This window comes from Nyctereutes procyonoides, unplaced genomic scaffold, assembly GCF_905146905.1.
Source record: "Nyctereutes procyonoides isolate TBG_1078 unplaced genomic scaffold, NYPRO_anot_genome, whole genome shotgun sequence".
NCBI lineage: Eukaryota > Metazoa > Chordata > Mammalia > Carnivora > Canidae > Nyctereutes > Nyctereutes procyonoides.
Window position 1 is genome coordinate 20,767,746 of NW_026575040.1, and position 16,526 is coordinate 20,784,271.

General features: G+C 36.0%; 1 protein-coding gene across 2 annotated transcripts in view; it reads right to left on the minus strand.

The window, feature by feature from the left end:
- Positions 1-16,526, minus strand: part of UNC13C (unc-13 homolog C) — a 546,797-nt gene that overhangs the window by 264,527 nt on the left and 265,744 nt on the right. For both annotated transcript variants that reach the window (XM_055319980.1, XM_055319979.1), the window contains one exon: positions 5,630-5,786. In XM_055319980.1, the coding sequence (XP_055175955.1) occupies positions 5,630-5,786 (157 nt within the window). The remainder of the gene's footprint in view (positions 1-5,629; positions 5,787-16,526) is intronic.

Sequence of the window (16,526 nt, forward strand, 5' to 3'; positions counted from 1 at the left end):
AAGCAGAAAAGAGATTGAGGCCCACTTTCTGCTTCTCCGTTTCCTCCTGCTGCTAAGTCAAGTCCTGGAAACATTCATTTCCCGTTCTCTGGTCATCAGCTTTGTGATTTCAAAAAGATAGCTGCGTTAGCAGTTGAAGCAGACTTCTGATTCCTCATCTTCCTGACTGTAAGTAAGCTTATAGGTTCAAATCAGTTTCACTGTGATATTTTGAGAATTATTACATAAGAATCTTCCTCCAGTCCTTCAAGTGATATTATAAGTACCTAATCCCCTGTGCTGAATCCCTTTCTCCTTAAAGTTTCTAGGATGGTTTCTATTAAAACAACTGAACTGTGTCTGATACACATATTCTCTCTTTTCTCTCTGCAACATTTCCTATACAGCGTTTTCTTTGTAAATCAAAGATTCTATCAGATTATACCCTACACTTCATGAATGATGTCCAAACATCTTAGTAGGGTTTAAAGGCCCTTAACAATCCAATATCAACCCAATAGAGCACAGATTCTTCTTATACTAATATCTTTTATTTTATTTGCCCTACTCAGTAGGCAGGCTACCTTCCACACACTTTGGACTTACTGTGTATCTTATTTTGACTTTACTCAAATGTCTTTCCAGATCTAAGGTAGTTTCCAAACTATTTCCTGGACCTTGGAAAATACTACTCATCCCTTAAAGCCCTATTTCTTTTGTCAAACTTTCATGAGCCCCTGAAAAGAATCAATCACTTGCTCCTTTTCAATCTCAAAGCAAATTTATAAGTATAACCTCCTTTGACACTAATCATATTTTGGGAGTGAGTTTTGGTTATTGCTACATATGGTTATTTGATCATCCCATCAGAACATAAATTTCAGGGGCACCTAGGTGGCTCAGTGATTGAGCATCTACCATTGGCTTAGGTTGTGATCCTGGGGTCATGGGATCGAGTCCTGCATTGGGCTTCTGCAGGGAACCTGCTTCTCCCTCTGCCTATGTCTCTGCCTCTCTCTCTGTGTCTCTCATGAATAAAGAAAATCTTTTTATATAAAAAAGAACATAAGTTTCAGAGAGTAGCGGTCAACACATATCTTTCAATCCCTCCGCTATCTGCCATGGTGCCTTACATGAGGAATTGCATGAATCCATATTGAATGAATAAGTGGACAAATATATATATATATATATATATATATATATATATATATATATATATTTTACATATATAATGGCAAAGAAATATTAACTTATTTATTTTTGCCCAACACTGGCTGAGGCAAAGAGGGTATACATGTTATTAAAAAATGAACTAGATAAATATGAATTTTACTAATAATTTGTTTACTAATAATTTGTATATTTATGTTCTAACATAATTCACTAGATAAATTTTCTAAAGACTTTAAAGTTAAGATATTGAGCCCCAATTCATGGAGTTTCCTTCCTTTCCAACCCTTGATCTACCCATGGTGTTTTTCCATACCCAAGGGGATTTTTTTTTTTTTTCAAAAAAAGTTCTTTTATCTTCTTGACTCCAAGCAACCTTTACACTCAATGGTGTGCTAAGTCATGTCTTCAAAAGAAAAATGCCTTGATTTTTAGCATTTGCCAGTTTCCATGATATTAGTATTCTCAATACTTCTTCTGGCTTCAAGGATGGCTATGTTCAACAACTAACTTGAGTATTCCTGAAAATTCAGCAGTCACTGCCTGTGAGTAGGTTTAAGTAAACTATAACTGTTTTACACTCAATTTTCAACAATCTACTTCCAGAGCCTCATCTTGGACCCAAGACTTCCCCTTTGAAATTCTAACTGAAATGTATAATGTTCCTACCCAAATCCTTTGTCTCTCTGTCTCCCCTGGTGCAACTTCTCAAACCTAGACCCCATGGTCAATCACTTCAACTATTCTCTCTCGCCAGCCTCGTCTATATACGAATTCATTCACCCTTTCATTCCTTTTTTTTCTATGAAATTTCAACCTAGAGTCAATCCAGTCATCTGCCAATATCTGTTACATGAGCATCAGAATGCTAAAAAAAATTCTGAGAAAAGCTCAGACCCACAAGCATTGTCATGACAGTAAATTTATGCTTCTCAACATTAGAAGAGACCTTCAGCTTTATTAGGAATCCTCTGACATGACCCTGAAGTATTTCTCTTCCTATTCCCTTTGGTAACTTATCTAAACCTTTCACAACCTCCTTCACCTCCTGCATCTGTATCACAGCACCTGTCTTGTAGATGAGCATTTACTATCCTTGTAGACAACCACAGAGAAGATTAGAGAAATGAGGTGTGATGCCCCAGCTTTTCACTCCTATATCAAAAGGTCAGCATTCTCCACAAGGACACTTAGACTATTCCTGAAATTTCAGAAGGGAATTTGTCCTTTCTTATTCTGAAGAATGTCCCGCCTTATATCTCTTGATGATTTTTTCTTCTTTCTCCTCTGAAATTTCACTGTATCACCTACTCTCCATCTGATAAATCTGTAACTTTACTCTCACAACTAATCCCTTTCCTGATATCTATAAACATGTTTCAATTTACCTTATTAAATTAAAAAAAAATCCCTACCCAACCAGCCAGTAAAAATAAAATATTTTCATGGCAAAATCTTCCCTTGACCAATCTTTCCCTTTTCATTCAAGTTCCTTAAAAGAATAGTCTGTTTCTTCAGCCATATTCACCCTTTGATTCACATGTTTATTACAAAATTAATATAAATATAGGAAAGTTTTATAATTTCAGTATAAAGATGAATACAAAGCAAAACAACAAAATATGAGCTGTCATCCCACCAGGTGGCTGTATCATTGGCATCTTGGCACATTCTGAGTCTTATTTCTAAACCAGTTGTATGTGTTGTTTTTAATGTTGGAATTAGATTGCTTATAGAATTTTGTATTTTTTTCACATAATTATATCATGGACAGTGATCAATTTTATAAACTTTTCTTTAAAAACATGATTTTTAGTGATTGCATATTTTAGTGAATAAATGAACCTAGTTTACACAACTATTCATCTATGGCATTCACTAAAGGACCCAATGAAATTAGGTGTCTATGTCAACTGCTTCACTAAATAATTACCTCCAATTTCCCAATAAATATTTCCCCATCTTACTTGAACTTTTTGCAACAGCTGACAGTGTCATATAGATTCCTTTTTTTGAAATAGCTTTCCTTTGTCTTTCATAATACAACACTATTATCATTTTCATCCAATTTCTCTAACCATTTTCCTCAGCAAAGTTTGTTATGCTTCTTCGCAACAAGTATTCTGTCCTTCTCACATCATTTTTGAAGCCTTTTTACATTTAAATCATGAGTAGAAATTACAATTGTACACAAAAATGTCTGAACTGTAAGAGTGATGGTTTTCTTTTCTAAAATATGTGTTTGTTTACAATCCTCGTAAGTAAGAAAAGTTGGATACTCAAAATGTCTGGGTTACATCCTTGAGAAGGATAAAGAAGGGCCAATATAATGGCATTCTGGAGTCAGAAGCAACAGGTCAAATTCAGATTTCAGGTAACTAAGAACCCTAGGCCCTAAAGTGGAGATGGGAGACATTATACTTAGATATATCTGACTGAGCAAAGAACATTACTTTCAGTAGGCAGAGAAAAATACAGTCACATTTATATACTAAATCATCAATTTGTCAAATTGTAGTTTGAGGAAAAAAATTCTTGTTTTGGCTATCTTCTACAGTAAGTTATTTGATTTACAAAATAAACTTTTTTATAATCATGTTGTCCCTGCAAAGTAGTGTAATCAATTTGGTTTCTTTCTTTGGGCCAGCATGAAGTTCTATCTTATTTTCTTCCAGGTAGCTTTTATGATGGATATTAATCATATAGACACATATTCTTTTTCAGAACTATGAAGCTCAGTGTTCCATAAGGTTGGATCATTCTCTACAAGATGCCCAGGCAAATATTAAAAGCAAAACAATTTCATAGCACTGAGTGCTGTATGTTATAGGTAAAATCTCAAGACAATCATGTTATCACAATGAGGTTTTTAAAACAAAACTGTTCTGATGGTCTGTTATTGGTTATAGTAGTATTTTGTTGAGCTGGCCAGGGAATGTTCTTTGGTCCTGGCTCTTATAAGACTCAATGTGTCTAAGAGAAGTATCTGTGGTACTCTATTTGTACTGGAGGTAGGGCAGGAGAGATGAAATCCTCAAATCTGATATTTATGGAGCATTTTCAACTTTTACAAATTGACTTACATACATTTTACCTCATTTGCTTTTCATCTTCAGTTTAAGAAACACATTAGACAGGTAGTTGTTATCTTCATTGAACAGATTGAGAACCGAGGCTAGAATGACAGGACTGCCTTGCTAAATTTGAATACAAACCCAAATCCCATGACTCCTAACCCAGATAGTGTTTTCTTGTACTAGTACTTAATTTTATTTGTCATTAAATAACAATTACTTTTTCCTTTGATTCATTCCAACTCACCTCACATGCCTCACGTGCATTTTCTTTTAGATGAAAAGGAGAGAGAAAGAGGATACAACAGCATATCTCCCCTGTCTCCTGGCTTCACATACTTTTTTTTTTTGCCAAGTCTCGTTTCTATTCTATGACACATAACCCAAAATTTAATTTCTAACAACATAATCAATAATAAAAATCTATTCAGGGAATGAATTTGGAAGTACAGTGGAAAATAACTATGTTGTCATGAAATTATTTTCCTACAATGGATGTTAGTTTCATGTATATACACACACATGAGAATAAAAATACCTGTCTCATAGGATTATTAAATAGAGCTACTGCCTACCAGGTGCCCTAGTCAAAATCTTGGGAATCTATCCAGACAGCTTTCTTTTTCCTCAAGTGTCCACATCCTCAAAAACACTACGTATTGTTGAGTCTATGCCATGAAAAGCTCTACAATTTGTCTTCCTTCTCCATCTTCACTAATTTTGTCTTAACTTAGATCTTCACAATTTTACCAAAGTTACTATTAATTTCTATCCTATTTCTGGTCTTGGCAATTTCAAATTAATGAGGCTTACAGAGAATGAGCTACATTGACAGGTACATCAGCTAAATACTTGAATTTCCTTGGGATACATGCATTTCTACTTTTCAACACATCCTTGATGCATTTGAATATTTCAGGTGGATGTTCTTAATTAGGTACAAATAGTTCTTAGACTCTTTATACATCTACTATGTTTCACTTAGAAGATATGCTGGTATTTATCAATACCAGTAAAAGCCAACAGGAGGTAGAAATGGAGTCTAATAGACTCCAGAGAACTACCAAACCCCCTTTTATCAGTGAATAGCATTTGAAATAGCAAATCCTAAATTTGCATACATAGAGAAAGTCCTATAAAATCCCAGTACTCTTTCACAATATTTATGTATTTCCTCATTGGAAGAGGTTATTCCAGATAGGGAGATTTAATTCAATGAAGATGTCTATTGACTGTCAAAGTTATTTTACAGGATATGTTTCCAATGAATTTGAACCTTTGCCCATTATACTAAAAGATATTCCTCAAGATGTGCCTCCTACAGATAAGATTCCAAGAATACCTAGAATCCAAAGTCTAACCTCCATAAGCTAGTAGAAATTTGAAAGTCCGAAAATACTTACACCAAAGTTGGTAGCGGCAAATCGATCTGAGGCAGAAACCTGTACATTTGTTGAAACTGTTGTGTGAGCATAGAAAGCATTTATATTTGCCAACAAGGTGCTCATGACAGCAGGGACACCAGGGCACATGTATTTAGAAGACAGACATGAAAAGTGCCTATAAGACAAAACCATAAAGCACTTTTAAAACATAAACCAATTAATTCATATAACAGCATACCTTCTAACGTCAGCAATTAATTCCCATCTATAAAAAAATAGAGAAAACTCCCACAATCTCTACTAAGTGAAGAGAAAGCAATCTCAGCTTTTAAAAATTTCTCATTCACAAAGGTGAAGTGGTTTAATTACAACCTGTGATTTGTCACAGGGATGAGCATATAACTCCTTTCAACCAGGGGAGTGTTGTGTGTACACACCTTAAGTGCAATTTCCAGTGGAATCCAGCACTGTCGGAAAGCAATTACACAGGAGTCTCCCCTTCTCCAGTAACTAGGCTGTCACTTAGTCAGTTCCTGAAATGCCTATTTCAACCAGAATGCCCTTTCACTCTTGCATTCCTATCACACTGATGCAGCAGGAGGCTCTCCTTTCATTGCACATGTACTGAACAAGTGAACTTAACATCTGACTGGCGTCCAGTTTCTGGACGTTTGTCATAAAAATACTTTCCGTAAGCAGTTTTGTTTTCCTAGCATTTTGCTACAATCAGGACTTAATAAAAGCAAACAGATGAATAGTGAGGACAGATTGAATTATGCCAGCTTTATGCTTAAAGACCATTTCTTTTAAACCCTGAATAATAGTATCATTCACAGACATCAGAAGCATCCAGCGTTCAAGTTCTGTTACTTCTCTCAAGAAAACCTGTTTCATTTGAACTATAACAAAAGACTTGAAAATTGAAAGCACAGCTTATGATAAAAGTGAAAAGATAAAATACTCATGGAGGAAAGACATTTTCAGTATGTAATCTGATCCTATTTTGCTCTCAAACATCAGTAATTTATCCTCCACTTAGGCATCTCTGAATTCTGTATTCTTGAACTCAAACACAGATTGTACAAACATAAATAAATGCCCTGAATGACACCTCAAAAGAAATGGATTATGGTCCTGGAAATGGTGGCTTGTCTTAGAACTCAGCCAGGCCATTCATGTAGCTTGTCAGGATACTCACTGATAAAAGTAGGTTAAACTTTTAAACATGGATCTCTGAGGATTACAAATAACAAAGCATGCCATGGGAGTTTACATGAGGTTTTGCTATTTAACTCTAGAAAGACATTATAACTGATTGCTTCTTTTAGGTAAATGATATCTATTTTGACTTCATTATACACTAAATTAATTATAATATCTATTAATAATATCACAAATAATATAAAGATATAGAAATTTAAAAAACTAACACTAGATTTCTTTTTTTTTTTTTTTTGCAATTCACAAATAATGAAATTTGTTAGATCCGTGTTAGAGGTTAAGAGTTATGGAATATGCAATACCTAAATGCAATGGTTCAGGGGATGGCACAAGGAAAATATACATACCTAGGGGGAACAAGATATAGAAACATCAGTTGTCAAAATAAAGTGGTAAGAAACCCAAAGACCAGAAGTTTATTATCCTGAGCATGCATTATATATTTAAAGGGATACTGGAGGTCAACAGGATGACTAATCTTGCTCTTGGTTTTTAAAAAATGATCTTTTAAAAAATGATCCATGTCTCCCTAGTGCCCCCAAGTTACATAGTAAATTTGGTAGCTGCCATCCTCTGATTTTTGGTGCCCAACAAGGGCGGTAACAGTTTAGCAGGGACTTTGAGTAGAAATCATGGAGAAACATAATAAAGATTCTGAAGGGGCTTATCATGTAAAGTCTGTAGGTGAAACTGAAAGTTTTATAATGAAGATGATGCAATTACTGAACACTGTTCACCGCTTATAGGCCATCTGAGGAGAAAATGAACGTAATGTGGGAAGGCTAGGGATATAAACAAGCAAGTTTTGCCTCTTTTACACTTTGAGTTGGCAAGCTAATGTTTTAATGATGAAAATGCCCTATGAAATTGTGGCTTTGGGGCCCCAAAGCAATGTTTTAAAACCAGAATGAGAGACATAATTTGAGTTACCTAGTTTAATGCAATCCTTGCTATGTACTTATCATTAATGTTAATACATATTCATAAAATTAGAAAAACAGTAAAATAAACTGGGTTGTATACTTTATTTTTTATTTAAAGATTTTATTTATTTTACAGAGAGAAGAGAGAAAGAGTACAAGCAAGCAGAGCTGTAGGCAGTGGGAGAGGGAGAAGCAGGCTCCCTCTTAAGCAGGGAACCTGACATGGTGCTCTATCCCAGGACACTGGGATCCAGACTTGAGCCAAAGGCAGATGCTTAACTGACTGAGCCACCTAGGCACCCCTGGTTTTTATACTTTAAAATTATCTTCAGAAAACAATTTCAATTTATAGCTAAATGGTAAGATTATAATACTTTCTCTTATTAGAACTTATTAGAAACAGAATTAGAATTCACTGTAGTGTCTTTTTTTTTAAAACTTTTCATCCATTTTTATATTAAACACATCTGGCTATAGTACTCTCCTTGCAATAACTACATTTTTGCTATCTCTCTGGAACTATATTTCATGGCAGGAATCTAGACTTGATTTAATGCTCCTGGTATAAAATATGCATACTCTAAGAGGACACACATTAAACACTAATTTTCCCATGTAAGAGAAAGTGCTATTACAAAAGTGTCCATTGGCTAGAGGAAGTTAGGAGGTCTGGAGGACACAGGTTCAAAGGCTGATTGAATCTGCTAATAATAAGCCCACAGAGGAGAAATCAGAGGGAAATGTCTGAGTCAAGGTCTTGAGGATTAGAGTTCATGTAATGGCCATGGAAGAGTCAAGAGTTTAGTGTCGCTAGATTTTGGTCCAATAAATATTTATTTAACATGTCTAAATGTGAGATACTATGTTAGGCATTAGGTGTTTAGTAATGAATCTATTTACAGACTAATGGGAGAATCAGTCACAGAAGAAATGTAATACAGTTATACAAAAGTTATGACAAAGAAAAGCCAAACAGAGTGCCAAGGAAGAGTAAGTTAGAGTGTGCATATTGTGCCCTGATGGATCTCAAAGCAGGGCTGTGTTAAGGGCTGATGCATGACTCAGAAATAGCCAAACCAACCATAGGGCTTATTGTCACCAATAGGTAAAAGATGTATTCTGGGGAATAGAATAATAAAAACCACGGCACAATGTGGAAAATAAAATATGGTGTACAGTGAACCCTAGCAATTTTAGGTTGGTAGAGCCCAGATTTCCCAGGGAATATTCTATGCTTGGTCAGACCAAAGACAGGGTTAGAGAGTGTGTAGGAGAGTCTCATGAAATATGTTAGGCAAATTGGACCTATATTGTAGATCAGATTATTTTCAAACAAAACCCAAAATCTTAAGAGTCAATGTAGGAAAAAATACATATATCTTCAAGGAACTCTAGCTGTTTATATGGATAGAAAGTACCATCAACAGAGTTGAATTTTAAATAGATTAACTTGGTGGGGAGCAGACTTTAGAAGGATGGTTTGAAAGAAGGTGAGACTGGAGAGTCCAGTTAGGAGGCTATCTAGGGAAGAGATGGTGGGTGTCTGAACTAGGGCAGTGACTACAGAAATATGGAGGAGGGAATGAATTTGAAAACACTGAGAGAAGAGAAACTGCCAGGACTTGGTGACTGGTGAGGAATAAGAAGTCGGGAAGAGAAATGGTTAAGTTCCAAGGTTTCAGTTTGGGTAACTGGTACCTTTGCCAAATGAGCTAGGACCTAAAAAGGAGAAAGGAATTGTGAGGTAGGGATCATGTGTTCAGTTGGGTTTGAACCCAAGGTAGCTTGCAGAGCTTTTACATAGGAATGTCTGCCAGGTTACTGGATATCTGAACTGGACGCTTAGATTTGGGGGGTCACCAACATGTCAGAGTCAGTCAAAACCATGAGGAAGGATAACATCATCCAGGAAGATTATGTAGCCGGAAAAGAGAAATGCCAGGGTGTGGAACCTGGAAACACCAATATGCAAGGGACTAGTGAGAGAAAATAAAAAAAAAGAGTGAATTCTATGACTGAGGCCAAAGGGGGGGAAAAAAACAGATGGGTAAAAGAAAGGCAGGCTACTGGAATCAGAGAAACCATGAGAATGGGAGATTTGCAGATAAAGGGTGATTGACACTGTTAGGTGCAGTGAAAAAATCTTAGGAGGACAGAAAACAAACTGTTAGACTTGACAAACACACAGCACTGTGACCTTCACAAGATGTTAGTGGAATGACAGGAGTTTGCATGGAAACAGGATGAAAAGTGAGGAGGTGCTAGGGGCCACCCAGGTAAAGTGCTGGTCAAGGCCAGATTCTGTTGGTCACAAGCTAAGGAGTTTCCACATTCTCACATGGACTATATGAAGTTGTGGAGATTCTTGCAGAGGGGACTGACATTATCAGAAAAATTTGGAAAGATGTCTCTGAAGTGGTATAAAGATAAATTGAAATGAGTAGGTATTGGAAGCAGGAAAAAACAATTTGGGAAGATATAGGAGCAAAAAATGACACTTCTGCCTTGCTTCCAAAATGACTAAGCACTTCACACACCACAGTCAGAAGGAGAAAATAATCTTGAGATAGTCTAAAACTCACACGCATCTTGAGATAATCTAAAACTCACAGAATCACACTGTTTTTGAGCTCCGAGATTAAAAAAAAAAAAACTCAAATATTTTTCTGGAACCTAAAGTTTCTAACAAAACAATTTTGAACTTGATTTTACTCATGTTATATCTGAAAATTTATTATGACCTCTTAAAATATGAACACCAGTTTAGTGTCCCACCAAGACACAAGAATTCCATGGAAACTAGGTAATCTTAGGTATGTTATGTTTTTGCTTTGTTTTGTTAGTGCTTTGAAGTCTGACTCCCTCCCTGCTTGCTGTAATTAAACATTTTTTCTTTTCTAATTTTTTTCCTTAAAAGGAATAAATAGATTTATTTCTATTAGGGAAAGAAAGAGATTGAGAGAGAAGAAATGCAGGGACACAAGGACAGTGGAAGAGGGAGAGAGATAATCCCTAGCAGACTCCTCGCTGAGCACAGAGCAGGACATGGAGCTCGATCTTATGACCCTGAAATCATGACCTGAGCCAAAATCAAGAGTCAGACACTCAAATGACTGAGCCACCCAGGCACCCCCTAATAGTTTTTCTTTCTTAAAGTCACAGAGCAAGTAAGGTGATTCAGGATTGGAGTTCAGGCAATATAAGTTCAAAACCATCTCTCTATATTTCTCTTAACTTACCCTCTTCTTCTCTACAGTGTTGTGTATTACTTGTACATGCATCTGCTTCCTTCAGCATGTGTTTAGTTCATGCTTGGTTATTATCTTATTCAGCCTTCCTGTAGCATAGTATTTTCTTCCACACAGGAGTTGACCAATGTTTATTAATGAAAACAAAACAATGTGAGCCAACGGTATTTATGTTGAGTTAGAGTATACAGGGCATGTGGTTGGATACCTTGAGTGTGGCAGTTTATCAAAACATATAGTTGCTTTATAAACATTTGTTGAAGTGCATAGCAGTTAATAGTAATGATGACAATAACTTTGAAGGTTAATATTCTGCTTATAACTGCTGTATATTTTAAATTTTCTAGAGCATTAGGCATGTTTTCATCTTAGAGGATAGACAGATATTTTGCTTTCTGATTTAAATTTAATTGAGATGATTTCTTGGGTATTATTTTTAAATATTTTATTTATTTATTCACTAGAGAGATTGAAGCAGAGACACAGGCAGAAGGAGAAACAGGTTCCATGCAGGGAGCCTGAAGTGGGACTCGATCCCTGGTCTCCAGGATCAGGCCCTGAGCTGAAGGCGGTGCTAAACCGCAGAGCCACCTGGGCTGCCCGATTTCTTGGGTATTATTAAAGGTAGGTAGCTACATATGATTCACTCACTCAAAACTTCCATGGACATATCCAGGAAAAATAAAAAAGAATGTCAAGTCATAAAAGCATTTGAAATTAGAGTTACTAGTCAAAGATTTCCCAGTACCTAGGAGGACTTTGCCTAACTTTAGGGCAGCCTGCTAGATTGAGAGATGTTCAGTGGCTGACTAGTGTTTTAGCTCCTAAAATATTAACCTGACTAGAGAGGAAATGGGGAGATATTTCTAGCAACATCACACTTTTTATGCTATATCTGAGATTGGGACCTAGGCTGCTGGCCAGTAAGGCTGTCAGCCACTTTCCTAATCCACACTAATGGCTTCTCAAGACAGTAAAGAGTTGTCTCATTTCCTGCACCAACTCACTATCTATTATAGGGTATATAACTCTCAAGATTGTAAGACAGCAATGGAATAGGCAATGGGATTTGAAGCTAGTTAGAAAAAAAGGGCAGAAAGAACACTGGGAACAGTATATCCTGGGGATATCCAGCAAGATAAGAATTCACAGCTAGTTTAGATTAGATGGGCGGGGGAGGGGAGGAGGCGGAATCCAGCTCTTAGATTTGGAAAACCCATCAATAGAAGCAGGTTAAGTATCTTTCTCCCATCTAAAGGAAAGCTGTATTTAAATAAAGTCATGGGAAAGAGTGGAACACTTTTAGAGGCTTAGATTTCAGATTAAGGTCTTCAGGTGAATGCTGATAATTAACCCAGGTGGTCAACAAATACTGACTCAAAGGAACCCTGTAAATTGCCAAACAATTAAGATGTAAACATCTTTACATATTATTTTAACATACACACTTGCATGCACACACATGCACATGTAGGTATAAAGCAGAAACAACCAAAAATCTGGCAGGAAATACTTATTAACTAAAATGGTCACAAAGTTATCTCCATGTAGAGCTAGAGATTTTTGTTATTTAGAAAATATATTTTGTATTTTTAAAATAATTTACCATTAGCATGCTTTATTATCCTAATCTATCCTAATATAGAAAAATCTATATAAAACAGATTTTAAATGTTGATTCAACTTTTGCCCTATTGTTGATTTTACAAGTCTCTTTGTAACTTTCAGCATGAAACAAAGTAATCTAACCTCCTTTAAAATTTCTCTTTGACTAAAGACAAAATTTCTTCATGTTTTTTTTTTCTAAAGAAGTAACTTTAAAGTACTATATAATGTAAAAGTATATAAACTATATTATTCTTTAAAATATCATTAAACAAGATTTTTATAAAAGAAGTCAATAATGAATCACCCACAAAATGTTTTTTCTTTCAAAGTTTATCATAGACCTTACCAGTTTCTGGTCAATGCAAGGTTGCAAAAAATTTACTATAAAATTAATATAAAATATATACCACTTTGAATTCACTTAACAAAAATATATTGAGGCTTAATTTTGACGGTATTAATGGAATGATTTTTCACTTATAATTTCTTTTTTTTTTTTTTTTTTTAAACCCTGCATTCCCCATTTATTGGAGAATAAATCCAAACTTCATTTTAATGCTCCAAAGCCCTTCTGGCCTCTTGAGGACCCGCTTCCTCCTCTTTTTTTTTTTTTTAATTTTTATTTATTTATGATAGTCACACACACATACACACACACAGAGAGAGAGAGAGAGAGAGAGAGAGAGAGAGAGAGAGAAAGTGAGAGGGGGGCAGAGACACAGGCAGAGGGAGAAGCAGGCTCCATGCACCAGGAGCCCGACGTGGGATTCAATCCTGGGTCTCCAGGATCGCGCCCTGGGCCAAAGGCAGGCGCTAAGCCGCTGCGCCACCCAGGGATCCCTCACTTATAATTTCTAAGGCAAAACAGGGATGAGAATGGTGAAGTTGTGGAAACCAAAGAAGGACAATGAGAAAAACCCAGCAGGTCACTTAATGCTACTTTTCATTCCATTAGGCCTTTATATCAGTTGTAATATCAAATTAGCCTTACAACCGCGTTTTTCTTATGAAATAATTAAAATTGTAAGCAATAAAATTTTCATTGTTTGATACCTATACCTTTGAAAAAGGTATATAGATAGATTCAAGTCATAAAAATGGTTTCCTTAATTGACCAGAATTAAATTGAACATGTCTCAATACGTCTAAAAATTTAAGATATAATGATTGTGCCCTATTAGAACTTACATTAAAATGATCTTCTTAAAATTAGTGACTTGGGAGTTAATCAGGAGTTGTAATAATAAAATTAAAAGTTTAGGCATTTGGGGAAAAAGTTTAAGCATTTGATATTAATTTTAAAAATAAAACACTGAAATTCAGAATTTCCATGTCACTCTTATGAATTTAATCTCTTCCCTGATTGGTAAAAATACCGGTCCTCTTTTTTCTTTTCTTTTTTTTTCTTTTAAGAAGGGAGGAGAGTGGAGGGGGGGAGGGAGGGAGGAAGAAAGGGAGAGAGGGGTAGAGAAGGAGGGAGAGAGATAATGAATATCTTAAGTGGACTCCACACCCAGCACAGAACCAGAAGTGGGCCTCAGTATTACAACTCTGAGATCATGACCTGAGCAGAAATCAACTAAACCAACTAATCAACTAAACCAGCTGAGTCATCCAGGAGTCCCTACCTGTCCTTTTCTAGAAACTGTGACTAGGATCATGGTAAGTTATACATGGTACCTCTTGGTACCAAACAATAGTCTACTTTGAACTTGCCATTTCACGTTCACTTTTAACCTAAATGATAAATGATTAGGCAGTCAGTATAATCAAGATAATAGTATGCATTAATGTACACATTTCTCAGATGATGGAAAGAGGAAAAGGGAAAACAAAGAGAAATTTCAAAGAAGGAGAAGTATTAATCAGGATTAGTGGCTATATTTCTTGGAAGCCTTGAAAATATGGTAAACAAATTTTTTTTAGGTATGTGGGGTAGATGGAGGAATTCTGGTGGCTAATTTAGAGTTACAGGTGCCATGGCATAGGCATAATTCACTCTAATCCTGTTCTGTGATCTTAGAAAAGTAATTTTATCACTCTTAGATTCAGTTTCTCCATCTTTGAAGTGAAGAGATCTAACCCTTCCAAGCCTTAATGTGCTACGCTTCTCTGAATACAGATAACAGGTTGTGTCCAGCCATAAACATTACTTCCTCTCACCATCAACATTTGATTCTACTGGAGCCCCTGGTTAATAGGGATGTCCAGAAAGCAGGGAACAGGGAGTCATCTGCAGGCATCCTTTGCTCTTTGGGAGTTTTTAGCTAACAGGCTTCTACACATTCTTCAATTTGCAAAGCATCTCCCTCTCACTTTATGTGTGGTAATTGCCAAGACAAAGTTTCTTGCTTCTAACCATCTCCTTGAAAATCAATTCCTTTTAAAGGCTGTAGTTTCAGTGCTACTTATATTGTTCTAGGAGGGAGAGGGAAAACAGGATTTAAAGTACAATCAGCAATTTAAAGTGACTGCATAGATCTTTGCTGCAAACAATTCCTTCAAAAAGTACACCTTCAAATAAAATAGGTCGAAAAGTGCTATTGTAATCTCTGAAAATGCTAACATTTCCCACACAGACAGAATTGAAAACAATGGATTAATAATGTTTAAATCACCTGACTACTTTTTGAAGAAAATGGGGTTAGTGTCAAACCAATTTAACAAATGGAATTTCAGCTTTGTGGGAAAAGTTAGAGTAACAGACTTAAAAATGATGATGCTTAAATTGCCAATAATGACACAGTTACTGGCATGTTTTCAGCTAAAGCAATTGCTACAATATTATCAACCATTAATTCTCAAAGATTATTGGCAAAATGTTGGGGAGTCACATGTATTTCAAATAATACATCTGGATTCAGCTTACTTGCTATTGTTTTGTAGACATCAATGTGGAGGGGGAGGGGAAGGACAATCACCTAACTCATCTGCCTTTTCAGTGACTGTCTGGAATCACATCATCTTGTGGTTTTCAAGGGATTAAAATGCCTTTGATTTAAAAGATTTCAAGATCATTTTTTTTTCTTAATAAAAATAAATGATTGGAAAGAAGTACCATAAAGATGACAATAGTTTTTAGAACCTTTGGAGATGGCAGAGAAACCATACAAGATGAAAGGAAAGATTATCCGTATTCCAAATGGTAGAAATACACTAAAATAGCATGTATTACGTTTGCTCCCTAGAATTCAAAGTAGCATGCATTTCAGTGATGGCACACATGCTTGTCACCTAAAAGGGTCAAACATTTAAGGATCCACTTTTGGCAAAAAGCATCATATTTTTTCACGGATGCTATGGATTACTTGAACTCAGCTGTAGAGGCTTTGAATGTGAAGGCAGTGGTGGGAGACAGGAAAGTAATGAAACGCACAAGGTTTGGAGGAATGGTGGAAGTTGAAGAACAGGTAAGGCTGGGACCCTTAGGCTGGCCATTAGCTTTCTCTGACACCTCTCCTCATCTATGTCTGGGTTTGGTCGCTTTATGTCTGTGCTCTTACAGTACCCATGTATATCTCGATTATGCTGTCTTTTTATTATTTCTTCTTCCTCTTTAATCTCGATTAGCTCACTGAAGCAAGAGGTATCTTCTACTGCTGTATCCCAAAGCCCTGTATAAGTCCTCATACTTAAATACTCAGAATTTCCATCAAATAAATGAATTGTATCTTCTGGAATAGGGACTCCCTGAAACACCAGATCTTGCCTTCTTCTTTGGTAATGTATCCTTTAGTGCCTAGAAAACTCCTTGGCACATGGGAGGTCCTCAACAAATATTTCTTGCAGGAATGAGTGATTCATTCATCAATTAAGCAGCACTCTCCTCAGAAAGCAGGATCATGATTCAAGCAGCTAAAATAGACTAGTGCCTTTAAAATAAACTGTATCCCCATAGTTCTAGTTCAAATATAA